Source organism: Theropithecus gelada, chromosome 3 (assembly GCF_003255815.1).
Source record: "Theropithecus gelada isolate Dixy chromosome 3, Tgel_1.0, whole genome shotgun sequence".
NCBI lineage: Eukaryota > Metazoa > Chordata > Mammalia > Primates > Cercopithecidae > Theropithecus > Theropithecus gelada.
Genome location: NC_037670.1, coordinates 28,945,555 through 28,973,394, shown reverse-complemented (window position 1 = coordinate 28,973,394; position 27,840 = coordinate 28,945,555). Strand labels below are relative to the sequence as shown.

The 27,840-nt window shown below is 50.0% G+C and overlaps 1 protein-coding gene across 8 annotated transcripts in view; it reads left to right on the top strand.

Moving 5' to 3' along the window:
• Positions 1 to 27,840, top strand: part of ITSN1 (intersectin 1) — a 243,151-nt gene that overhangs the window by 189,161 nt on the left and 26,150 nt on the right. For 5 of the 8 annotated variants that reach the window (XM_025378052.1, XM_025378054.1, XM_025378051.1 and 2 more), the window contains 2 exons: positions 1,052 to 1,243; positions 1,608 to 3,115. In XM_025378052.1, coding sequence (XP_025233837.1) covers positions 1,052 to 1,243; positions 1,608 to 1,609 — 194 coding nt within the window. In that variant the 3' untranslated portion in view covers positions 1,610 to 3,115. Of the gene's footprint in view, positions 1 to 1,051; positions 1,244 to 1,607; positions 3,116 to 21,727; positions 21,850 to 23,735; positions 23,843 to 27,840 lie in introns of those variants that run through there. The other 3 variants (XM_025378049.1, XM_025378046.1, XM_025378047.1) reach the window with 1 other exon arrangement.

Below are 27,840 nucleotides of genomic sequence, written 5' to 3'. Positions count from 1 at the left end.
GAGACCAGCCTGGCCAACATGGTGAAACCCCGTCTCTGCTAAAAGTATAAAAATTAGCCAGGCATAGTGGTGCATGCCTGTAATCCCAGCTACTCAAGAGGCTGAGGCCTCTTTCGAAAGGACCAGATATCGGTTGAACCCTGGAGGTGAAGGTTGCAGTGAGCTGAGATCGTGCCACTGCACTCCAGCCTGGGCAACAGAGCAAGGCTCTGTCTCAAATAAATAATAAATCAATCAATCACTAGTTTTAGTTCTCCCTAAGATTTGGGATTCTTGGCGGTCAAATGATGATTACCTTCTACTTTAAACCAAAAAGGAAAAATGATAGTAAAGTCCCTATGACACACAGCTGTCCTGTGCAGCAGAAGATGGGATGGGGTTGGGCCGGTCTTTCTGGAGTCAGCGGTAGAAAGGAGTTCCACTGCACTCGAAACGAAAGCCCTCGATTAGCACTGTACATCTTCTGCTGACAAGTAAACATGAAAAAGAGGATGATATTATAAAAACTAAAGACTGGCCGGGTGCAGTGGCTCACGCCTGTAATCCCAGCACTTTGGGAGGCCGAGGCAGGCAGATCACAAGGTAAGGAGATTGAGACCATCCTGGCTAACACGGTGAAACCCCGTCTCTAACTAAAAATACACAAAAATTAGCCAGGCGAGGTGGCAGGCACCTGTAGTCCCAACTACTTGGGAGGCTGAGGCAGGAGAATGGCATGAACCTGGGAGGCAGAGTTTGCAGTGAGCCGAGATCACTCCATGGCACTCCAGCCTGGGCGATTGAGTGAGACTCCATCTCAAAAAAAAACAAAAAACAAAACAACACAAAACTCTAAAGACTTAGTGTGAAAATTTTGCTGTTGTCTTGGTTTTTAATTCTTCATCTTCCCCTATTGCCCACACTGCAAAAAGCCCAATAGAACGGTTCCACCTACTGTCACCCTCTTCTGAAAGTACAGAAAGAGTAGCTGGGAATGTTGAACAGCTGCGCGGTGCCCGTTGCGCGTTCTTCGGTGGGTGTGCAGCCGCTCACCCAGCCCTGTCTCCTGCAGTGTGCCAGGTGATTGGGATGTACGACTACACTGCGCAGAACGACGACGAGCTGGCCTTCAACAAGGGCCAGATCATCAACGTCCTCAACAAGGAGGACCCCGACTGGTGGAAGGGGGAAGTCAATGGACAAGTGGGGCTCTTCCCATCCAATTATGTGAAGCTAACCACAGACATGGACCCAAGCCAGCAATGTAAGTGCCCTGGTGGCTCTGTCGCCTTGCCTCTCTGGTATCTTCCGGTAAAACATGCAGCATTGCTCTGATTCTGCTGAGCTTTGTTTGCAGAACTTAAAGCTAGACCATTGCTGCATTCGCAATCGTCTCTTTGAAGACCTTCTGTAATGCAAGAGTTTAACTCGTGGGGTTTTATTTTTCTTTAATTTTCATTCCTTCTGTAGCATGTCCCCTCCCTCCCCTCCCTCCTTTTTCCTTTTTTTTTTTTTTTTTTTCCAAATCATTTTGGCACCATGCTGTTTACATGCCTGACTCATTTTCCTAGCTTGAATTTTGCTCATTGTTTTGTTTTGCTTATGTGTTGTTTTCCTCCTTTTTCTAGGAATCATATGTTGTCCATCCCCCCCTCAGGCTTGAAAGTCCTCAAAGAGACCCACTATCCCATATCACTGCCCAGAGGGATGATGGGAGATGCAGCCTTGATCATGTGACTTCCAGCATGATCACCTACTGCCTTCTGAGTAGAAGAACTCACTGCAGAGCAGTTTACCTCATTTTACCTTAGTTGCATGTGATCGCAATGTTTGAGTTATTACTTGCAGAGATAGGAGCAAAAATTACAAAAACACACAGGGTAGTGGGTCCTTTTGTGGCTTTCCTAGTTACTCAAATTGACTTTCCCCCACCTTTGCACAGGTGCTTTCAATAGTTTTAAAATTATTTTTAAATATATATTTTAGCCTTTTAATAAACAAAATAAATAAATGACTTCTTTGCTATTTTGGTTTTGCAAAAAGACCCACTATCAAGGAATGCTGCATGTGCTATTAAAAATTGTTCCAAATGTCCATAAATCTGAGACTTGATGTATTTTTTCATTTTGTCCAGTGTTACCAACTAAATTGTGTAGTTTGGGGCTTTCCCCCCTTGCTATAGAAGTACAGAGGAGTTCAGTATCTCTGTTTTAAAGACGTGTAGAATGAGCCCAATTAAAGCGAAGGTGTTTGTGCTTGTTTGTGTGTATCAGCTGTACCTTGTTGAGCATGTAATACATCCTGTACATAAGAAATCAGTTCTTTCCATGGCAAAGCTATTACCTTGTACGATGCTCTAATCATACTGCATTTGATTTGATTTTGCACAGTGACCCTGTAGCCACATGAGAAAGCACTCTGTTTTTGTTTGGTCTCAGATTTATCTGGTTGAGTTGGTGTTTTGTTTGGGGTTTTTAATTTTGCGTGTTTGCATCGCATAAAATCAGTAGACAACACCGTTGAGGTCGTTAGGATCAACGATCTCCACAATCTCTTTTTAGTCTCTGTTACATGAAGTTTTATTCCAATTACTTTTCATGGAATGACCTATTTTGAACAAGTAATTTTCTTGACAAGAAAGAATGTATAGAAGTCTCCCTGCAATTAATTTCCAATGTTTACATTTTTTAACTAGACTGTGGAATTTCTACAGATTAATATGAAATGGAGCTCATGGTCCGTTTGTGTGTTAGATACGCTGTAGCCGAAGCCCTGTTTGTCTTTTAAACACTAGTTGGAAGCTCTCAATAAAAATGCCTGCTGCTCACGGCACAGAAAATGGGGCAGGGGGAGCCTCAAGCACAATCTAGCTGTCCTCCTAAAGACTCTGTAACGCGCGCTCCCCTCGCGTTCTCCCGGCGGTCGGGAGGCTGTGCTGGTGGTCGTGTAGAGGTCCTTCTCCTTTCACATGGTGCAGAGAGTGAGGACCTCTCCTCCTCGTTCAGTTGCGCTTCAGTATTTTCACGGATATGAATGTAAAATATATAAATATATAAACCTGCGGCTTTAACAACTGTAATACAACCTTTTGAATTAGTTACGTGTATAGATAATTAAATTCTTCATATAAAAGTTAGACGGAAATGTCTCTGTGTTCTTGATGTTGGAACCTGGCAGTGGTGGTGAGGAACCAAGCAGACTAGATGTCAGCAGTGTGCTTGCTGCCCGCGTGTCAACCATGACCTGTGCTCTTTGAAATACAGACATAATCAGAGGCTCGCTGAGTCTTTGTTGAACAGCCCTCCCTGTCCCCTTACTCTCCACCCTCCCTGATCAATATGCAAACGATCATTCTTTATAATACCAGTTTCGAAGCATAGAACTCTACCACCCAGGTTAGCAGTTCACTGTCTCACCAGGCTTTTGATATAAGTTGTCGACACATTGAGGGTGTGTAATTGGGCTCAGGGTACAAACCATTTGTCCAAAAGATGTATCATAATAAGGTACTGGTGAACACCCCCAAAAATATGTGGGTAAAGACAGAAACTTGCACATGTCCCACGTTGTTGTCTGGGATCAGCTTCTGCCTGGCACACTTTGCAGAAATAAACCAGCGTCCACATTGATGCCACTGTTTGCTGCGGTGACCACATGCTTGATTCCATCCTCATGAGCTTCACTTATTGGACCTCTCCTGCCATTCAGTGGAAAAGTGGTTTCCCTCATCAATTTAGCAGATAATTGGTGGGGGGTGCGGATGTCTACCATATGTTGGGTGCCCCATTGGCTTCTGGGAGGAATGTGGTACTCCATGGAAACAGGGTCCCTGTCTTCATGGAGTTCATATTTTAATGGGAGGAACAAACAGAAAACCAAACTCCTGCAATCCATATAAATATACACTGTGTGTGTGTGACAAGGTGACAAGTTCTGCACTAGAAGTTTGGATGCGAGGCACCACTGAGCAGACTGGCAGGGCCAGGGGAGGGTGGCCGCAGGGAAAGGATCAGAGAACCTTCAGGGGGTGGGGTGGGGAAAGCCATTTGAGCTGAGACCTGAAGAGTAAGGAGGAGCCAGATGGAGTGGGGGAAGAGGTGTGGCTATCGTAGATGGAGTTGTCAGGACATGCAAAGGCCCAGAGGTGGGTGGAGAGATCCTTCTCACTGTCCCCCAGGCCACCCCCTTGCGGAGCAATGGTTGAGTCTGCAAGTCCCGTCTCTTCCCCAGGACCCCTTCAGCTGTGTAAGCCAGTGTTGCTTCTCCAGTCTTGAGTTTGGCTGGAAGGGATGCAGTTGTCAAGGTGGGTACTACTCCATAACACTCTACCTAACTCACTCCAGAGGCCCTGTGCCCTCACCATAGGCCATTCCCCCAGGCTTGCCTCCAGCTTTGTGAAGCTGACGCGGGTTGTTCCCCCAGGAAGCTGTGCTTTCCCCCTACAAATCATTGAGTTTGCATTTGGTTGTATCCATTGGACCCCGTGATTCTCAGCCAGTGGAAGTGCTGCTGGTATCTCATGGGTAGAGTCAGGGATGCTGCTCATCATCCTGCAGTGCACAGGACAGTCCCCGCAACAAAGAATGATCTGGCCCCAGATGTCACCAGAGCTGAGGTTGAGAAGCTCAAGTCTCACCCCACTGGCCACTGTGGTTAATGTTCACCTGGTTATTCGCCACCAGAAAGGCTGCCCCGGTAACTCCTGTTGAATAAATTTAATCACTTAAGCTCATGTCATGTATCTGCAGCATCAAAAGTATCTCAGAACCTTTCTTTTAAATTTCAGAATCTTATTCTTGTTTATTATCTCCCATACTCTGCACTTTCGTACTGTATTAAACTACTTGAATCATATTCACAGAGAATCTGGTTAACAGAAAATTGAGTACAAGGGAAAGAAAGCACCTTCTAATAAATTAGTGAAGGGATACTAGGTATCTCCTATGGTCTCAGAGTTTAAAGGTGTCAGGTTTTGGTTTGTTTGCTCTTTAGCTTTTTTTTTTTTTTTTTTTTTTGAGACAGTCTCACTCTGTCACCCAGGCTGGAGTGCAGTGACACGATCTCGACTCACTGCAACTTTCGCCTCCTGGGTTCGCCTGCCTCAGCCTCCTGAGTAGCTGGGATTATGGGCGTGCACTACCACGTCCAGCTGCATTTTGTATTTTTGGTAGAGACAGGGTTTCACCATGTTGGCCAGGCTGTTCTCCAACTCCTGACCTCAAGTGATCCACCCACCTCAGCCTCCCAAAGCACTGGGATTACATGCGTGAGACACCGTGCCTGGTCTAATTTTTGTATTTTTAGTAGAGATAGGGTTTCACCATGTTGGCCAGGCTGGTCTTGAACTCCTAACTTCAGGTGATCCACCCACCTCGGCCTCCCAAAGTGCTGGGATTACAGGCGTGAGCCACCACGCCCGGCCTGTTTTTGTTTTTTGTTTTTTGTTTTTTAACTGATTATTAAATCATTTAATTTCATACTGGTCTGTGTAAATATATTTGCAAGTGAACTTTGGGTACAGTTTTGCTCCAGTAGCATTAGACAAGATGAGTCCAAGAGAGATTGTCTTCATTGCGCACTTACGAATCACTCTCCTCCAGCCGGCTGCCTCTCCGCACTGCAGAGCAGGGCCTGCAGAGTTGGGGAGCCATGGTGGTTGAGCTCCCCAAGTGGCCCAGGCCTCAAACTGCCTCTGCATAAAAGGGTGTCTGGGAGAAGCCAATTTAAAGCAGTAACTCGGCCCTATATTAAGTCACAAAATATCTCACCATTACATGCATGGTAGAAACTGGTGTCTGCCCTGTTTCTGGAAAGGAACCTGGGCAGACCCAGGCCGCCATAGCAGATAGTAATGATTGGGTTATCTCTGCCTTCGTTGATGCCATCAGAAGAAAAAAAAGTAACACTAACTTAGGAAAACACTCTAAATATTAGGTTTAACCATATGAAATTGTCAATTCTTACCTGTAAAAACAGCAATCTATAATTCATCCTAGTACAATATATCATCACCTGGCACATGGTAGGTTAGGTTAAAAAAAAAATGCCTATTGAATGAGTGAATGAAATCAACCAGTGACTACAGAAAACACCAGTCTCAGCTTTTGACACAGACCATGTCACCTCAGAGAGGAGACCATGTTGTCTCCAGTTTCCTTTTCCTTTAGATGTGAGCTTCCCAAAAGCAACAGTGGTCTTGGAAGGGGCTGCTCCTGGAGTCTCTTGCTCATTTGGTCTGAGAAGGAGGCTGAGGACCAGGGATGGTTGTCTGGGCCAAGTCTCCACTCCAGCACAGGGCAGGGGCAGCACCCCACCCAGGTAACAGTTGGGGAATGGGCACAGCAAGTCACAGTCCTGCTTCATTAATCCTATTCATTCTCTGTTCCAAAAATACCCAAGAGAATTTTTATGGAAACAACATTGGATGCCAATGGTTCCAAAAATGCAAGGAAAAATAGCTCCTTCTTTGAAATGTCTGGTATTTTGGGTCTGGTAGGATAGGGAGATGTAATGAAGTCCAAGATCACAGTAGCCTTATGTGAATGTTTCGCTTCAGCCAGAGTTCCCTTGGGCACTTTTTTTTTTTTTGAGACGGAGTCTCGCTGTCGCCCAGGCTGGAGTGCAGTGGTGTGATCTCGGCTCACTGCAAGCTCCGCCTCCTGGGTTCACGCCATTCTCCTGCCTCAGCCTCCCGAGTAGCTGGGATTACAGGCGACTGCCACCACGCCCAGCTAATTTCTTTGAATTATTAGTAGAGACGGGGTTTCACCGTGTTAGCCAGGTGGTCTCCATCTCCTGACCTCGTGATCCGCCTGCCTCGGCCTCCTAAAGTGCTGGGATTACAGGTGTGAGCCACTGCACCCAGTCGCTCTTGGGCACTTCTTCAAGAAAACCCCACATAGGAAAAACCAGACTTCCAGAGTGTCTCCTGATGTCTAGTGAGCTATTCCATTTCAGAGGGCTCCATAGACTCTCAGGAAGAGTCTATTCTTTAAATTGAAAGCTCCCTAGGCATTTTTGAGGTGTGTGACCTGATTCACAAAAATGTTTTGTTTATTAAAAAATGAGCATCAGCTATAAGCTATATATATAGTGTCCGTGCAACTCAATATTGGGCATACTACCTCTTAGAAGCTACCAGCTACCATGCTGTTTTATGATGTCAACTCTGTGTGTGTGTGTGTGTGTGTGTGTGTGTGTGTGTATGTGTGTGTGTGTGAGTGTGACAGGCAGTGAGCAGCAACTTTCAGGGGACTTAAATGCCTACATCTGTAGCTTGGTAACAGTAGGTCAAACGGTGAGTTCAGGGTACAGCCAGAAGGCAGATAAATACCGCTGTATAGAAGATTCTGGCAAAGGCTGACAGCTGCTATTTCCACATCTGCTTGGCACATCACTTCTGAGTGATGTTGCAAGCCTCAAAAGAGATGTTCCTTATTTTGACTCAGCCTATCATGTCTTTAAAAGCTGAACAGTTCCTTCTCTTGGTGCGGTTTCTCTGAACTCTGACCCGGGAGAGGGGAGGACACTTGGTCTGCCAGTTTTCATCAAGGACGCTGTTTCCCTCAGGGAGAGACACCCCTGCCTTCCCTCCCATTTCCCATGCTGTCCTGTCCCTTCTGATACCTGTCCCCACACACTCATGCACGCTGGTCCACTGCGCTGCTTCCCAGGCCCCACCCAGAAAGTGGGGAAAGGTCTGGGCTGGGGTGGAGTGCAGGATGTTCTCTGCAGATTATTCAGTGAAGTCAAGATCTTAGAGAACACTGAGCACAAGGCCTGCACCTACAGCTGAGGGCACTGAGGGTCTCGGGAAACATAGTGATGTTTTCAAGTCAGCTTTTCAAACTCTCTGGCAAGTCCTTGTTCTAGGTGTACCATTTGATGCATACATACATGGACAGGTGTGTCCATAGTCCCAGAGCTCCTGCCTCCACAGAACTGGTGGCTGCATCTTTGGAAAGATCAGGAAGGGGCCCCTCTTCCCTCATGTGATTCCCTCGATGCTAGGGTTGCCATGGGAGTTTGGAGCCATGGGTAAGGATTCCAACACATTTTCAATGCACAAGCTCCATACTGACCCGCCTCAGCCGTTCGTCCTTCTCGCCTCCACTGGGCGAGTTTGCCAAAGGCTCAGGCTTGCTTAAGACGCCCTCAGTCTGAGCCAAACATAAGAACATGTGCTGCTGTAGCTTCTCAATTTTCATTCCTGGCCTCCAGAAAAACATGGTGCTGCATGTAACAACACGGCTTCTCTACAAGCTCAGCCTAATATTTTACTCCATTTCTCTTACAATTTTGGAACATTCTATTTTCCTGTAGGCCACCTGCTTATAAGAAGATAGTGATTCAGAGGGGGGATCCACATAACTGCATCTGGGGACCTTATAGAGGCTTAAGAAGCAATCCAGGATAGTGACTCAGAGCACAGGTTCAAATGCCGGCTCTGCTACTTACTAGTGGTGTGATCTTGGGCAAGTTATGTAACCTCTTTTACATATGGAGAGATAATGATGACATCTAGCAGAAAATAAGCAGAGAATAGTAGCTTTGTTGCTGTTGTTTTTATTGGAGAGAAAAGGCATTTGTGCCTGGTCAGTGAGCATCACGGAATCCAATCAAGTGGCTTCTTTCGTTAAACCAAAACAGCAGGTAGGTTGTGTGCATTTTTAAGACTTTTTAGAAAACATGCTTTTATAGATTAGGAATTTCAGAGAGAAAAGATTGGACAGCTTCCCTGAAAACTTTGAGCTATCTCATTGCAAGATTTGCCGCACCAATCTGTGCACGAACCCTGGCCCCCTTTCCTGATAGCAGGAGGCCCACCAGTGGAAGCAAGCAGCTTTTTAAACACCTTCGCTGCACTCCTGCAATGTGCAGAGACCTCTGGACCAAAGACCAGAGCCTACTCAGCAGACTCTTGGTTGATGTGGACAAGCTGCCTGTGTTTCACACGGTCGACGGTGGGGAGGCCACCAGGGAAAATGGAATGTGCAGGGCTTTTAAATGTCACGTCTGGACTGTGTTGGCAGGCCCATGCAGCGCTCCACAATAAACCTGTCACAAATGCGTTGAGTCACTGGGTCCTTTATTTCTCATCACGGCATTCTGTGGCCTTGTGTTCTCTTGCCAGCAAAGAATGGAACGTTCACCCCCCTAGAGATGCCGGCTGCTGGATTTTTTAAGCAATCATCCAGCTTAGATAAAGGGCGTGGGCTGCTGGGGGATGCTGCCCCAAAGCTCCGTCTCCAGAGCTGCTGCCCCAGGCACGCTTAATTCCCTCCCTGCCCACTGCGTGCACCCCCAAGATGCCTCTCAAGATCCAGACCTGCGGTTCCGCTCTGTTTGTTAGACCCCCAGCAGAGCAAGCCTGTAGTCTGCCCCAGCAGAGGGGACCAGGCCAGGGATGCCTCTTTCCTCTCTGGAGCGTTACCTTGGAGTCCTGAGGCCCTGTGGCAAGGCCCCACACAACTGAATCCTCAGTAACAGCCCTCCACTGACTTGATATCCAGTGGGATGCCTCACTCCATCCCATCCTCTAGGGACAGAAGCACATCTGCCAGTCCTGTCCGCCTCCCCTTCCATTCTGCATCCTGTCTTCTCCTCTCCCTGCCTCCTGCTGTGTGGGCCGTGAGCCCAGGAGGGGCCCGGTCTACCCTGTTTACCTCTCCCGCTGCCCATTGAGAGTTGTGGCCGAGGTATATGGAAACTTCCTGGTCATAGGGCTGTGCTCCGTGGAACACAAGCAGAGGAGATGCCTAGAACTTTCACGAGCAGGTGACAAGCAGCAGAGAAATGAGTGGTGTTTCCAGCTAGTGAAGGATGAGGTGGCATAGAGCGTGATGGGGGGCCAGGGATCCAGCCAAGAGGATGGCCTGGGAAGGCCCTCTGAAGAGGGGATGGAGACCTGGCTGCAAAGGAGGCATGTCCAAAGATCAAGGGGGAGGAGCTTTCTCGGCCCAAGGGACAGCAAGTGCAAAGGCCAGGACTGAAGGAGCTGCTCCTGCTCCTCGCAGAAGGATGGCTGAGTCTTTGACCTGGTCTCTCCGCACCCACTCTCTCCTTCCAGCTTCCCCCAGGCTGCAGGCAGAGAGCTATTCTAAAAACGTCGCTTCTTATGCTTAAAATCATCCAGGGGATTCCCAGTCCTCCGAGATAAAAGACCCGAATCTACTTGGTCTGCAAGCCCTGCCTGATCTGCCCCCTTCTCCAGCCCTCTGGCCTTCCCTCTCACTGATTCCTATTTGTGCTGAATTTTAGCACGGCTCAGTTGTCACCTCCTGGAGGAAGCCTTCCCTCACCCCTGCATTCTTCTGTGCTTGCAGAGGGGAAACTGGGCTGGCTGGTTATGGAGCTGCTCTACAGGAGCCCGCTCAGTGTTCTTTTTTCTGCCACCTTTGAGTCACCGTCATGACCTGTCACGAAAGTCCAGGCTTTTGTTGCCCCCATGGATTTCCAAATGGCCCTGTTGAAAAAATCCCCAAACCACTTTATGGAAAGATCCACTTTCATCATGGGAGTCCCTCCTCAGAGAGAGTCAGAACCCACATCTGGTGCCCACTGTGGCATCCTGGGCCCATGTCAGCAGGAAGTGATGGGGGTGCAGGCAGGCAATGTGGGCAAGGAGCCTCCCCCAGCTTTAGAGGCTGCATGACTCAACCCCCCTTGCCTACCTCCCAGGGATCTTGGGTTCCCACCTGTCCAATAGGGAGGTGGTGCTTGGGTCCAGGGACTTCCTTCATCATCTAGCCTCACTCTTCTGTGCAGTCTCACCCAACCCAGAACCTTCCCCCATCACGTCAGCCTCCACCACCACCGCAGGATTCTTGAGTCTCATTTAAGCCACTGGTGCGCCCCAGCTGCAAATGCCTTTGCCCGACCTCCCCTGCCTTTCCTGCCCACCTGCCTTCACCCCTCCTAATTTTGTGGCCACTTCTCCTCCTCCATTAACTTGTAACAACTCAGCTCTTTCCTGAATTCCTTATCACACAGAAAGATGACTAGATAGAAAGGCCGATACAGAAATACATAGACACTTTCACCTCCTGTTAGACTGTGAGCTTCATGGAGGCAGGGCCCAAATCTTGTGGATTGTTACATCCCATTAAGACCTCCATGGTAACAACACTTATGAACAGCGATGGTACCTTGCCTTGTATAGTTGTCTTATTGCAGGGCACCCTGCCTCCCCACTGATTATAAACCAGAGGGTAGGGCCTACCTCCCACACGTGCATATCCCCCTGGCACCTCACTCTTGCCAGTTGCTCAGGAAGTGCTGTGGCAGACAGTCCTGGGTTGCCCTTCTACCTGCCTGTTGTTCCACAGGCTTGGTCCTTCGTCCCCAGCTAGGCTGTGAGGGGCAGAACACATCACAGTGTTGATTCTCCCTGCTGTGTGTAGCCTGGAACCCAACACAAAACCTGTGCTTGAGTTTCCCGCCCCAGGAGGAAAGGGAATGGTAAACGAGGCACCATCATTTAAAGAATAAATTCTCATGAAAAGACCTCAAAACAGGAAGTGAGCTTATGAAGCATAGGGATTGTTCTTCATCGTTCTTATAACCACCTTCAGTACTGTCTATTTATGTATGTATTTGGTTTTCTGTCTCCCCCACCAAAATGGAAGCCCCACAAAAGCAGGGGTCCCTGCGGATCTATGCAGCCGCCGTGAATGAGCAGGAAATGTCACAGCTCAGGTTGCCTCTTGAGTTCCTAGGGGATCAGTTTGCTAAGTTAGGAGAGACCGACCCCAGGGAGCAGGCCATGTGTGCTTAGACCCTTCTGAAGAAAGTTCCATTGAGATGAGAAGTCCATCTGCCCCTCTGGACAGCTCAGAGCTGGTCTGGCCTCTAGAACTTCCCGTGGGCTGGGGCTGTCCAGGGACCGGTCAGCCAATGGTCATTTTCAGAGAAGGCCTGACTGCCTTGGTCTAGACTGTCCACTGCCATCTCCCACCAGTCCCCACCAGCCCTGGGCTCCAAAGACAAGCACATCCTCTTAGCCTGACCTTGCAGGAATCTACTGAGAGAGAAAAGCGTAAGAACCACCCTCAGGCCTGCCCTTTGAAAAGCTGGTGGTTTCCTCATGATTCCATTTCCTGACGTATCACCAGCATAGATTTTATTCCTGATAGGGAAGGTCACCGTACATCGCTGGGATCTGCTGTTCCATTCATAAAATGAGGGCATTGAGCAGAGAGAGTAGGCTTTGAAGCCATAGCCCCAGGCCTGGGGGTCAGTGGTGGCAGCGTGGCCTGAGGTGCAGCTTCAGAAGGCCCCAGGAGCAGAGTGTCGCATGGTCTCTGGGCTCAGAGAGATGGTGTTCTGTGATTACAGCCATTGAGCCTCTTGGATGATGGCTTGAGTGGCCTGCCATGGGCCGGATTCAGCTCAGCAGTTGTGGCAGCTCTCATGCTCCCTGAGCCTGGACAGATCGGGTTCCAAATCCCCTCCCTTTCCGCACCAGGTGTCTTGGTTTCCAGGCCATCTTTCCTCTGATCTCTCGGCTGCACAATGGGAACTTCACAGATAGCAGATGCCTGGGCCGCACTTCAGCCAGTCCGGTTTACTTGGTCTGGGGTACAGCAGGGGCACTGGGATTTTTAAAAACTCCTTGGGTGACCCCAGTATGCGGCCAAACTCCAGGGCCACAACCCCATCCATGCCACCCACACACAGCTGCCACACTGATCCCCTGCAACCCAGCCAAGACCTTCCCAGCTCTGCTGCCAGAGCATTCTCGACTGGACTTCCCCACCTGTTAGGGCTGAACTGTGTCCCTCAGATTCACACGTTGAAGCCCTAACTCCCAGGACATCAGAATATGACTTCATTTGGAGATAAATTATTTGAAGAGGTGATGAAGTGAATACGAGGCTGTTAGGGTCTGATGGGTGCTCTTAATAACGGGGAAATGTGGACACACAGACGCTGGAGATTTGCATGCACAGAGGAAAGACCCTGCCAAAGAGAGGCCTCAGGAGGAACCAGCCCTGTTGTCACCTTGATCTTGGACTTTGTGTCTTTAGAACCATGAGAAAAATATGTGTTGTTTAAGCTGCTGGGTCTGTTGTTCTTTGTTACGGCCGCCTGAGCAAACTAATGCACCAGCGCACCAGCGAGGAGGAAGAGGTCTCCAGGGAAGAGCCTGAGCTCTAGGGTGAGACTCCCTCTGCCATTTATCAACTGACTTACCCTCCCTGTGCCTCAGTTTCCTTGTCTGTTCAGTGGGGAATAACAACAGTATAGCTACCACATAGGATTCCTAGTGAGGATTCCATGAGTTCGCACATGTGCAGCACCCGGCATTGTGAGCTCCGAGTGGCATTCCATGTTAACGCCCAGGACTCGCCATCTCACGGAGCTTGCTTCCCTGCCCGCCAAGGCTCCACGCCCCCAACTCCGACTTCTGTTTACTCCCATTCTTCCTCCATTTGAATCCCTAACCACTGCCTGCAGCACCCCCAACAGCGATATTAGCCTGCTGAAGTCCAACTCAAATTCCTTCTCCCCTGCTAAATATTTTCAAATCCTGCTCATCAAAACAACAGGCCCCCTTGAATAAGACGTAGTATTTGGCCGGGCGCGTTGGCTCATACCTGTAATCCCAGCACTTTGGGAGGCCAAGGCAGGCGGATCACCTGAGGTCAGGAGTTTGAGACCAGCCCAGCCAACATGGTGAAACCCCGTCTCTACTAAAAATACACAAATTAGCCAGGCGTGGTGGCATGTGCTTGTAGTCCCAGCTACTCGGGAGGCTGAGGCAGGAGAATCACTTGAACTCAGGAGGCGGAGGTTGCAGTGAGCCGAGATTGCACCACTGCACTCCAGCCTGGGCAACAGAGCAAAACTTGTCTAAAAGACAAAAACAAAAAAAATCCTAGTATTTGGCCAGGCCTGGTGGCTCATGCCTGTAATCCCAACACTTTGGGAGGCCAAGGCAGATGGATCACTTGAGGCCAGGGGTTCGAGACCAGCCTGGCCAATATGGTGAAACCCCATCTCTACTACAAATACAAGTATTAGCTGGGCATGGTGGCACATGCCTGTAATCCCAGCTACTCGGGTGGCTGAGACATGAGAATTGCTTGATCCTGGGAGGTGGAAGCTGCAGTGAGCCAAGATTGCACCACTGCACTCTAGCCTGGGCAACAGAGCAAGACTCTGTCTCAAAAAAAGAAAAAAAAAAAAAGACCTAATATTTGATAGCACAACAGAGGAACTACAATAGTAATTTAATTGTACATTTAAAAATAACTAAAACAGTGTAATTGGATTGTTTGTAACACAGAGGATAAATGCTTGAGGGGACGGATACCCCATTCTTACGATGTGATTATTACACATTGCATTCCTGAACCAAAATAGCTCATGTGCCCCATAGATATATATACCTACAATGTACCCACGAAAGTTAAAAATACAAATAAAACAAAAGCCAACAGCCTCCTCCTTCGTATTCCAATCAAAATGCATTTGTACTTTCATTATAACACTCCAGTCTGCCTTTGTACCAAAGAAACTTATTAACAGGAGCTACTCATACTACAGGAGAGGACACAATGAGAGCAGGAAGTCAGGAAGAAGGAAGACCCGGGGTGGGACATGAAAGGGGCCTGGAATGAGCTGAAGCATGCCTACCATGGAGGATGGAGAGCCGTGCCAGGAATTCCAGCACCCATTATAAAGCTATGAATGATACGCCCTTTCACTCTCTGAAATGTGCATATTTATGGAAAATTAAGAGATGATTTATCCCTAAGAAGAATTTGATCTTCACCACTTCTCAGCAGTCATTAAACTGCCTGGTAACCCCTGTGGACTGGATTCCCCTCCTCTGGAGAAAACAAAGCTTATTTGGAGTTACGTTGGCACTTTAAGCATCTGGGCTACATCTGAGTGGAAGCCTCCCGAGGACCCAGCTACATGGGGCAAGGGGGGTCCCCAGGACAGGCTGGGGTGGATGCTTGAGCTCTGCTGGACCCACGAGGGTCTCTGGTGCCATCGGCGGCCTTCCTTCCCCCTCACCTCTGTGCCCATCGGCTTCTCCAGACCCCCATAAAAATCACATCTTGAGGATTTGCAACTCCAAAGTCTCAAGGACTGATAACCACTTGGCGTGATACCCTGTGCGAAGCGCCTGCAACTCAGCAAGGATCTGAGTTGGCCCAGGACGCCCAGGTCTAGCAACCAGCAGGCTCCCAGAGGACAAGGACCTGGCCTGCATCCTTCTCACCGAACCCCAGGGCCCAGCGCGGATGCTGCTGCCCAGCAGGACACGACTTCACGGCTTGGAGAACACTGGGATTTCAGACATCAGCTGCAGGGTAAATGGACATAGTGTTTGGCCAGAGAACTTTCTTCACGTCACATCCACGTGGTTTCATCTGCTTTTCCTACACGACAGGCCACCCCACACCTGCCAGGAGAGGCCCAGGGTGTTGAAGGGAGTGCAGTTAGATTAATTTGCCCGGGAGAAGCCAGTGCAGCCCTGGGGTGCATGGGCTCACCTGGCAGGAGAGACTCGTGCCATGGGGAGAAGCCTGCAGTATAGACAGGACCTCCAGGAGCCCAAGTAGCATAGATCCTGCTGATCCAGGGCCATTTAGCTGGAGGATTTGGGCTGAACGTCCCCAGAGACGTTGGTGGATCCTTTCCCTTAAAGATGAGAGCCATCGCCCGGGCTTGCTTATTGCTGTCTCTCCAGATCTTTCCACATGTTGTTTCTGAACTCTTGTTCTGGCATCACAATCCCCATCACCCTGTCATCTGGCCCTTCCCCCCTTTCCACCTTACCTCTTGCAGTGTCTCCGTGTTGACCTGGGTGAAGGCTTGCTCCTGCTGGTGCCATACCCCCCAGGACATGGTCTTGACCTCCCCAGCCATATGGAGACCCAGCCTCAGGAGGGCCCTCGAGGAAGCCTCCCCTCAGCACAAGGAGTTGCTCCTTTCTGAGGTCCTACTGTCTCCACCATCAGCACAGCACACGGGCTTTTTTTTTTTTTTTTTTTTTTTTTTTGAGATGGAATCTTGCTCTGTCACCCAGGCTGGAGTGCAGTGGTGCAATCTCAGCTCACTGCAACCTCTGCCTCCTGGATTCAAGCGATTCTCCTGCCTCAGCCTCCCAAGTAGCTGGGATTACAGGTGCCTGCCACTATGCCCAGCTACTTTTTGTATTTTTAGTAGAGACGAAGTCTCACCATGTTGGCCAGGCTGGTCTTGAACTCCTGAACTCATGTGATCCACCTGCCTCGGCCTCCCAAAGGGCTGGGATTACAGGCATGAGCCACAGCACCCAGCCTGGGCTCTTCTTTTAATGCTTGCTATTTTAATTTCTTTTTTTTTTTCTTGTTTCTTTTCTTTTTTCTTTTTTCTTTTTTTCTTTTTCTTTTGAGACAGGTGCTTGCTCTGTTGCCCAGGCTGGCGTGCAGTGGCGTGATCATATCTCACTGCAGTCTCCATCTCCTGGGCTCAGGTAATCCTCCTGCCTCAGCCTCCCATGTATCTGGGACTACAGGCATGTATCACTATGCATGGCTAATTTTTTTTAAATTATTATTATAGTTTAAGTTCTAGGGTACATGTGTGCAACGTGTAGGTTTTTTACATATGTATACATGTGCCATGTTGGTTCGCTGCACGCATTAACTCGTCATTTACATTAGGTATATCTCCTAATGCTATCCCTCCAGACACCCCCCACCCCACAACAGGCCCCGGTGTGTGATGTTCCCCACCCTGTGTCCAAGTGATCTCATTGTTCAAATCCCACCTATGAGTGAGAACATGCGGTGTTTGGTTTTCTGTCCTTGCGATAGTTTGCTCAGAATGATGGTTTCCAGCTTCATCCATGTCCCTACAGAGGACATGAACTCATCCTTTTTTATGGCTGCATAGTATTCCATGGTGTATATGTGCCACATGTTTATTGCAGCACTATTCACAATAGCAAAGACTTGGAACCAACCCAAATGTCCATCAATGATAGACTGGATTAAGAACATGCATGGCTAATTTTTAAATTTTTTGTAGATATGAGGGTCTCACTATGTTGCCCAGGCTGGTCATGAACTCCTGGGCTCAAGCAATCCACCCGCCTCTGCCTTCCAAAGTACTGGGATTACAGGCATAAGCCACCAAGCCCAGCTGCTTGCTATTAATATTTTAAATTTAATGTTCTTGTTGTGTCTCTCCCAAGACTGTGAGTTTGCCTGAGGACAAGGACAGTATCTTGCTTATTTCTGCATCTCTTGGACTTCAGAGGAACTTAATAAATATTTATGGACCAGCTTATTGTATATTTTGGCCCCTTTCATACAGGAACAAGGTCTGTTTATTTGCTTTGCTCAATGGGCAACTGGCTGCGGGGGCTGGCTTCGTTTTCAAAATTCTGCTTCTCGTTGGGAAAGGTAGAATAATTGGAGGTGTGGAGATGGGTGAGGTGCATTTTTTACCCTGAATGCTCTGTAGCCCTTGAAATTTTAATAATCAGCGTGTGTTTGTGTATTACTTTTAATAATAAAACAAGTTCTTGAAATGATGCTGTTCATACGAATATCAGTTGAGGGAAGCAAGATGACCTTTTATTGGTAAGGTTTTTTTCCATGATTTCCTCCAGGGCCTAGACTCAAAAAATCCTTCCAGAAGGCCATCACATCTCTCTCCATTTCGTAAATGTGTCTAACTAGACAACATTCTAAGGGACGGCACATAGATTAGGAATTTTATGTGGGCTGTAATGGGGGATCATTTGTAACCGCCTGGAGTCATTTGCAATATTATTTCAGCTGCGTGTGGACTTCAGTTAGTTTTGAGAATCCCTCCGTCACACCAAGATGTTCATGGAAAACCATTTGATGTATTTTCTCCTCTCATTTTTCCCTGGGAAAGGGGGCGAGAAACCATGTTTATCCTAGGACCCAAAGGAGGGAAGGGCCACATCCCTCCACCCCTAAAGAAAACGCTTTTATTTGAAATGTCTTTTCCATTTACCCTACTTTGAATAATGGAGTTTTTAAACTCATTTGTTTTTCTAAATATGAAATTTTCAAAGGAAGGATATTTTTGAGTTCAAAGTGCCTATTTCAAATCTTTAATGGTTCTCTTGGTCTGGCATTCACCAGCAGGTTTTGAAACAGCCTCCCGTGGGTCAATCCGATGGGTAAAAAGACAATTCCAAGCCAACATCGTTGGCACATAATGAAGACTCTCCCCACAAAACCTTTGCTTTTCATTGTGTTCTGCAGAGGCCATCAGGACCATCCCCCTGTCTCCAGGCAGGGTGATAGGTGGACCTGCGAGAGGTGGAATTTGGTGGGGGCAAGCAGCCCAGACTTGCCCTGAGCCTCCCCTGACCTCCAAGCTCCATCAACTCTGACTTGGGCCTTGCAAAGTGTTTGGACCAGAGGCCAACGCTACCTGGAGCAGGAGGCCACGCAGCAGCCCTCCACCTTGTCCCCAACTGGCCCCAGGCTCCTAGGATTCTTGGACAAATGGCCCAAATTTACCCTGAGCCTTCGGCTGTTGCTCTGGCTCTGAGCTTCTTCGCAACCTGCGCCGTGTAAAACTTGAAGACTCAGAAGAACTTCTGAAATCCAAAGCAAGTCAGGACTTTTCCTCAAAGGTCCTTCTTTCCAATTCCACGTCGTTCTATGCGTGTCTGCTGGCCCCTCGCACCTCCGTGCTGCAGACTGGAACTCTGGTCAGGTTGTCAGTTTCAAGTTACGCCAGTGTTTCTCCACAGGGTGCTCCTCGACTGGCATTTGGGGTGGGCAGTTCTGTGTCCTGTGTGGTGTGCGTCATTTAGCAGCCCTGGCCAGCCTGGCAGATTCCACCGTGACAACCAAGAGCACACTCTCAGCCCTGGCGCTGGAGTGGGGTGCAGTGCAACCTCAGCCTTTGGGGAGTGGGGACAGTACTGACCTCAGCATGGTGGGAAGCAGTACCACCTTCAGCAGAGGGCGGGGCAGTACCACCCCCTGTTGAGGACCACGAGACCCCCAGGTTCTTAGCTATACCCTGGAGGGCAGGAGCCTCTCCTCTTCCGTCCTGGATCCCCAGCACCCAGAGTGGTTAGTCGCAGCCTCATAGTAGGACATCAGTAAATAGTTGCCCAGTGAATGAATAAGATCTATGAACAGTCTTCAAAAGGGCCTGTGAACCCAATAAAAGTGTGCCCTAAATGTATTCGCTGCAGCAAGAAACCATAACATCCCTCAGATTCTCCAAGGCAACGGTGGGACATCCTCAAAGGGACATTCAGAAAACTAGCCCAGCCAGCGGCCACCACTGGCCTGATGTTTCTGTGGCTGCAAACGTCACTGCACCGTGTGTGTGCGGTGACTTTTAGAGCTACCACTCTGCGCCAATATTCTAATCTCCCTGCAGAAGGGAACGTCCTGAACACGCCAGGGACTCTGCTTCCGTGAGAGGACATCGGGTGCCTAACGCAGGGGCTGCATTCAGTCCTTTAACAAGAAATGACCTGAGGCCTGGGCCCTTTCACTCCCTTACGGGAGAGTGGGGGGAAAAAGGGTAGGAACAAGATATATTTCCCCCAGACTCGAGTGTCTCTTGGGTGACCTTCCCAGTAAAAGTCAAAGAACTCGGAGACATCACTTAGCTTCCTGCAAACCTGAGCTCACACAGCAGCTCGGCTGAACGGAATCAGGGAGCCCCGTGGCCTGCCTCCTTCCTGAGACTGCATTGTTGGCGCAGCTGTTTTAATAAAAGACAGTCTACGCCCTGAGGCAGGAAGAACTGTTGGGCCAAACCTGTGGCTGAGCAGATGGCCCAAGCTCAGACGCACCTGCAGACCTGTGCAAAGGTGCGAGCTCACCTCGCAGTCCTGTGGAATTCTGCTTGACCTCGGGGCAGGGGACTCCGAGTGAGGTCAGGGTGTTGATGTAAGGATGGCTCATTCCTGCCGCTTTCCCAGCATCCTCCTGCTGGTCCTGGGATGTTCCTGTCCCAGCAAGAGAAGCTACAGCATCCAGAAAGAACAATTGGCCCAGAGAAGGGACAAAACCAAGGGCTGGAAGCACCACAACCCGAGAGTTAACCTCTACAGCAGCAAAGCAATTGCCAAGAAATCTCTGGTATCATTTGCCCCAGAGGGATCATACGATTTGCAGAAGCTTTCAGCATATAGGCTAGATTAGTCATGGCCTCAGATAACTCCCTCGAGGGAAGATGGAAACTCAAGGAACCCCTGCTAGTCCAGAGCAGGCTTCTCGAACATCAGTGCGCCTAAAACAAAATTCCCCGGAGAGCTTGTTACATCACAGATGCCCAGCCCCCAACTCCAGAGTCACTTCAGCAGCGGCATCTCTAGCGAGCGCCTGGGTGACGCTGATGCTGCCAGCCTGGGGACCACACTTTGACAGCCACTGGTCCCCAGCAGGGGTTTTTGCACTGTGCTCCATTGCGCCCCCTTGAGGGGAACAGAGAGGATGAGAAGAACCAGTAAAGGGGATTCAGCCCGGACCCTCCCACCTGCATTCGGGACACCTCTGGGTCCGTCTTCCAAGTCTGGCTTCTGTGATTAAATAAAGAACCTCTGACAAAAAGGAGAGGTGGGCCCAGGCCTGCACATGGGATGCCCCCAAGAACCAAGCCTCCCTCCTGCTCATTCAGTGTGTCTGGGGCAGGAGGCTCAAATATTCAAACAAAAGCCCAGATAACGAGCTAAGTGAGCAGAGTCATGAGTTAGCCGCACTTCCAGTGCGGGCACCGTCTCAGGGCAGCGGAGTAGCCCTTCGCCCTCGGGCAGCCCTGGCCTCCGTGGTGGTCTCGTGCCAGGCTCTCTGCAGTGGGAGGGACTACCCTGTCTGTGGCAAGCTCGCCCCAGGGGCGAGGCAGCAGCCCTGTCCAGAAGAGTGTGCCCCGTGCTGTCGGGAGACACCCTGCATCAGCCTGGTCCCCAGAACCATCAGAGCCTCAGCACAGCCACCTCACCCTCCACAAACCAACCTCGACAGAGATAACCCGTGGCCTCCTGGAGCTCAGGGACAGAGCACGGCCCCTGCAGCCCAAGTCTCAGGGTTCGGCTCTTGCCTTCACCACTTCCCAGCTGAGAGACCCGGGGCCGGTCAACCTGTGTAAACCTCCGTGTCCTCGTCTGTAAAATGGGGATAATTCTAGTATAATACTTGAGCATTAAATGCAGTTCACCGCCTGACATGGCGTGAGCCCTCAGGAGTTTTGGCCAGTCGTCACTGAGTGTTTTGTTTTCACATTGTTTTCGTGTTTCTGATGAAGCAGGAGTGTGCCGCCTGTGTCAGTTTCTAGGGTGCCCTAACAAACCACCACAAACGGAGGGACTTAAAACAACAGGTATTGCCACACATTCCTGGAGGCCAGAAGTCTCAAATGAAGGTGTTGGCAGGTGCCAGCCTCACTCTGAAGGCTCGGGCTGTGTCTTGGTTTGGAGACACATCACTCCGGGTTCTGCCTGTCTGTCTCTGTGTCTTCTTCTCATAAGGATGCTGATCTTATAGGGTCAGGGCCCCACCCTGAGTATGACTTTATCTTCATTTGATTATATATGAAAAGACTATTTCCAAATAAGGTAACAATCACAGGTATCGGGAGTAGGGCTTCCACATATTACTGGGGAGGACACACTTCAGCCCACGACCCTGCTGGACTGGAGCGGGGCCTCGGGGCCCAGCAGCCACAAGGATCTTCCGTGTGAAGTGTGGGCTTCCCGAGACTGTGCTAAATTCTCCCAAATGGTTGTGTTTTCCAGGGTGTTCAGACTTACATCTCTTGGATATGTTGACCCCAACTGAAAGAAAGCGACAAGGATACATCCACGAGCTCATTGTCACAGAGGAGAACTACGTGAACGACCTGCAGTTGGTCACAGAGGTAAGGGAGCTGGTGGGGCAGGGGGTGCGGCAAGGAGCGAGGAGGGAGGGAGTGGGGAGGGTTCTGCCAAGGAGGTCTGCGTCCTGTTCTGAGCTCAAGACACTTTCTGATGTTTGGGGAGCATCCGGACGGCAAATGCTATAGGAGATTCTGACCATAGAGACAGTTTGTTGCTTATCTATGGCCAACATTGAGTCATGCCCATACAGGGACAGAGATCACTTAGCCAAGGTCTAGTGAGTCCCTGAGCAGTTGATGGATGAAGTCATGTGGACTGAGAGCTGGAGTCCGCGCTTTACTCAGAGTGGCTGCAGCTTAGCCACCAACCAGGGGATGCCATGGAGCCAGCCACGCTGCCCTCCTGGCCCGCAGTGTTGCATCTGGAAATGGGGGCCATCTAGCTGCTATCTCGAGTCATTCCTGCCACATATTACCCCGAGACAAACCTGTCACTGAGAATTCCTCCCAGGCCCCTACAAAACCCCCTGACCTGAGGTGATGCCTCCTCATCTTGTCAGTCCTCCCAGAAGGACCCCGGCCACCCCAGCCGGAACCATGGGGAGACGCAGAGCCAGGCGCTCCTGCTGCTCAGCAGGCCTTTTTCCCCACATCCATGGGAAGGTGGCGGAGTCGGGTGCTCCTGCTGTTCAGCAGGCCTTTTTCCCCATATCCATGGGAAGGTGCCATGTTAGGAGACAGGGATTTGCAGAGATGGACCTGCAGTTTGGAAAGTGCTGTGATAGTCTGGAAACCACCACCACCACCACACCAAATGGGTGTGAAACCATCTTGTCTGATAGTCTTCACATCCAGGAAAGACACAGCAGGGCCGGCCGCTGTTGGAGGAGTACAGGGTGAGTTGCTGGCCGCAGGACCACCGTTAACACTTAGAAAGCATTGATGCAAATTCAAAAAGGTACCCTTTTCTCAAGGTGTTTGACTGTTATTAAATATACAGTTCAGGATGTCCAGGGTGCAAGTGTCACCCGTTAGATACGGCTCCTTTGTGCACTCTGCAAAACGCACCACCGTATGTGGCTGCCCTGGCACATGCCAGGTTCAACGCCGGCTTAAGGACTCCTGTGGAATAGGGCTCCCAGGGAGCAGCCGCAGCCCAGCCGAGTTTATGTCGAAGATGGGCTGTCCCCCTCCCTAAAGAGCCTTCCGAAGTGCCTCCTGCCTCCTGTGGGAGAAAATGACCTCCTTGCAGGCGGGGGCTCTACCACACGGGGTTCCACTGAGATCTGTGATTTACTACGAGTTGCCCAACCACACAGAGCGTGGAGGGGGCTCACTCATTTTCCAGAGCCCAAGAGAAGGGCGGCACCCACCCCTTGTAGTGGGCCTGCAAGTACTGGGTCTGTCCAGGGTCAGCCCAGGAGGCTGAGGACGCAGCAATGGAGTCAGTCACCGAGGTGGCCACTGGCTTATTAGAGGACCTGCCGCCTGGGCTGCTCCTCTCAGAATGCCCTCGGCTTACCTGTGCAGATGAAGGGACTGCCCATAACCACCGGCATCTTTAAGCCCTGCTTTTCACACCGGCCCACCCCCTCCCAGTGGGCAGGTGAGACTGCCTAGCCTGAGTGCATGACTTGGTACCGGCCTCCCTGCTTGTCTGGTGGAGTTAAGACCTGTCTCCTGGAGACTTGAGCTGGCCTCCTTCCCCTGTAAAACAGTGCAGGCCCTGCTGGGGCCCCCCTCCGGCCTCCAGGGCAGAGGAGGGGCTCTCTGCTTCAGAAACTGCAGGAAAGCGGGCGTTCACCTCTGGGCCTCTCAGCCAAGGCACAGACACCTGAGCCCTCTCCCGGCTCTCAGCGGATCGGTGTGTGCGTGTGTGAGTTTTAAGCTAACTGCTTTCTGAACTGCTTCGTTTTCTGCATCTGTAGATCTTTCAAAAACCCCTGATGGAGTCTGAGCTGCTGACAGAGAAAGAGGTTGCTATGATTTTTGTGAACTGGAAGGAGCTGATTATGTGTAATATCAAACTACTGAAGTAAGCCTCTCCTCTAATCCCCAGCCTGGCTTCGCCTCCTCGGCTTTCACGCACTAGCACCTCTGTGGGTCTGTGTGTCCTTCCTGCATGCTGCCCTGTGTTTCTTTCTGGCTTTTTTTTTTTTTTTTTTTTTGCTCATTGCCACTCACAAGCACCATCACCCTTTTGTGCCTTCATGCTTTCTGGAAACGCACTCCGAATCTCTCATTGCGAGAGTAGGTCGCCTGGGCACCCCAGAGCCTGCTGTTGGGTGAATGACTGCGGTGGTGAATTTCCAGGGCTAGGACGAGGCTGGCTCCTGATGGCGCTGGCTCCATCCTGGGGCGGGGGGCTGCCCGCTCCACGCTTTCCCTCGGACGCGGGATCCCATGGGGGATTATTGGTCTTTTGAGGCATTCTTGGCCCTGCAGATGGAAAAGTGTGGAACTGTTCACTGCCTGACGCCAGCAGTTCCTCAGGATCACTCCGGGAAGCTGGCCCAAGGCTGCTTGTATTTTCTTCCAACTTTAGTTTACAGAGGCAGCTCCAGGGCCAGGAGTCAAGAGACCTGGGTTTAGATTCTGACTTACTCACTGCCTTTCCTTTTTGAGCCTTAGTTTCCCCATCTGTAAAATGAAGGGGTTGGATTCGATCATCACAAACGTCTCTTCCAATTCTTAGGAAAAAAAAAGTCAAAACCCAAAATCTGTATCCACCACGCTCTCACTGTAACATCACTTGCTAGAACACAGATTAAGTCACAGCCTCCAGGACGCGTGATACTCCCTGCTGGGAGGAAGGGCCACCCACTTCCTGGGCCCGAGGATGGAGGGTAGGCTCCCAGAACCTTGCGTCCATTCCTGATCTTCATCTGTGTCCTTGAGAAGCCACCGTTTCCTAAACGTGGTCTCTGCATTGTTCTTATAAAGTAATTTCAGGTCCCCGCTTTCCTGAGCGTGTGTTTGGGAGTGGATGAAAGGATGGAGAGGAGGTGTGGAGAGGTGGACACAAAGAAACATATATAATGTCTGCTGGTTGGTGCTCTAGAAGACGAATAATCCAAGGTGACATCAGGCAGGCTTGTAGAGAAGGTCTGGACTTCACTGGCCCCCACGCCGATGCTGTGGAAACCTTTCAAACTTCGGTCTGGTGTCAGTTTCGAACTTAGGTCTGGCGTCAGACCCCTGGGCTCACATCCGCTATTGCCTCTGGCTGTGTGTCGTCCGGCAGGCCACTTTGGTCCCTGGGCCTCAGTATTCTCATTTACATACATGATAGCTGGGCACGGTGGCTCACACCTGTAATCCCAGGGAGGCCGAGATGGGTGGATCACTTGAAGTCAGGAGTTTGAGACCAGCATTGGCAACATGGTGCAACCCCATCTGTACTAAAAATACAAAAATTAGCTGGGTGTGGTTGCGGGCGCCTGTAATCCCAGCTACTAGGGAGGCTGAGGCAGAAGAATCGCTTGAACCCGGGAGGCGGAGGTTGCAGTGATCCAAGATCGCACCACTGCACTCCAGCCTGGGCCACGGGGTGAAACCCTGTCTCATAAAAAGAAAAAAAGAAAAGAAAATATACCTGTAAGTTAAAACCTTTTTCCTTGGGCAGCTATCCAGTAGGGGCTGGGGGAGGCGGGAGAGGCGTCTGAGGTTCCCAAGCAGCCCTTAGAGAGGGCTTCCCGCGCTTCAGGGTTGGCCTGAGGGAAACTGGTGTTGGCCTCAGTTCCCAATACCTCTCTGTTGTCTTTTAAGTCCTGTCTGGGAAGAAGCAGCCTCTTTCTTGAGCCGTGCGGGGTCCAGGCCTGCGTGCTTCTTCCTCCTGTCGGCTCTGACTTGCTCCACAGCGATGGAGGTGGGAACTGACAGCCCTGTTACAGCTGAAGCAGCGAAGCTCAGAGAGGCTGAGTGACTTCCCTAAAGTCACACAGCAGGGTGGCTGCTCTGTGGATGATGCCTAGGTCCCAGAATAGAGACTGCCCAGTCCTGCCCCCGTGGAAAAAAACTTGGACCCAGAAGTCAGACATCCCAAGTTTTTGTCTGGGCTCCAACCCCTCATAACTTGTTTTGGGCATTAAGATGGCAGTCCTGGTGCTTGTCCTGCCTACCACGCAGGGTCATTCTGAGAGCAAGGGATCGGGTGTCCCAGGGGCACGCCGTCGATCAGGGCGCTGATGTGTACGGGGCTGCCGGCTCCCCTCCACCCCAAGGTTCTCTATCCCCGTTCCTCTGATTCCTGGATTAGCTAGTTTAGACTAACTGGCTCATGTCTTCATCCTCCAGATAAAATCTTGCATTTAACTGGAGCTTTCTGGGGACCTGATTTCTTTTTCTTCTTTTCTACATTTTACTAGAAACAATCTCAAACATACAGAAAATTTGAAAGAATTGTAGAGTGAACATCCACATCATAAACTGGACAATGAACTTTGTGCTGTATTTGCGTGGCTGCACAGACATAATGTCTTCATGCCGAGGAATAACTGCGATGAGGGGAGATCGAGGCTCCTGGCAGCTGAGAGAGGGAGGCATTTGAGGATAAGGAGAAGTTAAGGCAGCAATCCCTGGACTGCGACCAGTGAGCAGCCATATATCTGCTACTCCTGATCCTACACGCCTTGTATTTGGGGTGGGGCAGGGGGCATGGCAGTTATCAAAAGAGTCAACAATAAATAAATAATGTGAAAATAAAAAGGGCTAACTGGGACACATGGACTTGCTACTAGTGATGCTTCACTGAGGGTTACAGTGAAAGGCTGGCGCTCTCGCAAGGAAGCTGAGACCTCAGACATGTGCCTTTCATAGACAAGGTAGGATACACAGGTCTAGAACCTTTTTATATCCAGAGTCTGGAGCAGGGCCCTCAGGACAGCTGTCAGAAATGATAGCAGAATGGCCGGGCATGGTGGCTAATGCCTGTCTGTAATCCCACACTTTGGGAGGCTGAGGCAGGCAGATCACTGGAGGTCAGGAGTTCGAGACCAGCCTGGCGAACATGGCGAAACCTCATCTCTACTTAAAAAAAAAAAAAAAAATTAGCTGGGCGTGGTGGCACATGCCTATAACACAAACTACTCAGGAATCTGAGGCAGGAGAATTGCTTGAACCTGGGGAGGGAGCAGAGGTTGCAGTAAACCAAGATTGCGCCACTGCACTCCAGCCTGGGCAACAGAGTGAGACTGTGTCACACACGCACACACAAAAAGAAATGATAGCAGAAGGGAAGCAGAAGTGAGGTGGGGTGACCAGCCCAGGTTTGGGGAACTGGTTTTTATCAAGAGCCTTTCCTGTCCCCTTGATGGAAGAAGAAAAAAGAAAAGAAAAGAGAGAAAAAAAAAACTAGTCTCAAAAAAGTGTTTTTCTTAAATATTTGACTCATCTTCCTTTTAACTTAAGAAGAATGGATTCCATTTTATCTTGTTTAAGCAGCAAATGGAGGAAAAATAGAAAATAAAAATCAGTTTGGGGTAAAGACAGATGGTGAGAAAGAAGAAAAGGATGTGGGGCTGGGAGAAGGAGAAGAGGGAAGAAGAGAGGGCATGGAGCGGATGGTGGGAAGTCCAGCAGGGCGAGAAGTACAGAGGCCGAGGCTGGGACCAGCAGGGAAAGGCCCGAGGGCGAGATGGCGGGAGCAGGGCAGCCGCATCTGGGAAGATGGGCAGGTGCCCAGAGCAGCTTGGAGGTGGTCGTGGCAGGAGGTGGGTCAGGGCCTCTGAGGCTGTGGTTCCAACCATGGGCTCTGGAGTCAGACCTGGGTTCCAGGGTTACCTCTGTCACCTATTAGCTCTGTGACTTTAGTCAAGTCACTCAATTTCTGTGTGCCTCAGTTTCCCCAATAGGAAATGGGGATAATAATATATGTAAAACTGTGTTTGACACATAGGAAGCATTAATAAATGCTAACTTCATGACTGTCCGCTTGGGCTGCAGACTTCAGAGGGTTAGGGACACTTGTGTTCAGCAAACATTGAGCGCTCTTTGAATCGTTCGTTAGCCAGTCAACTGCCTTTTGTAGTTCAA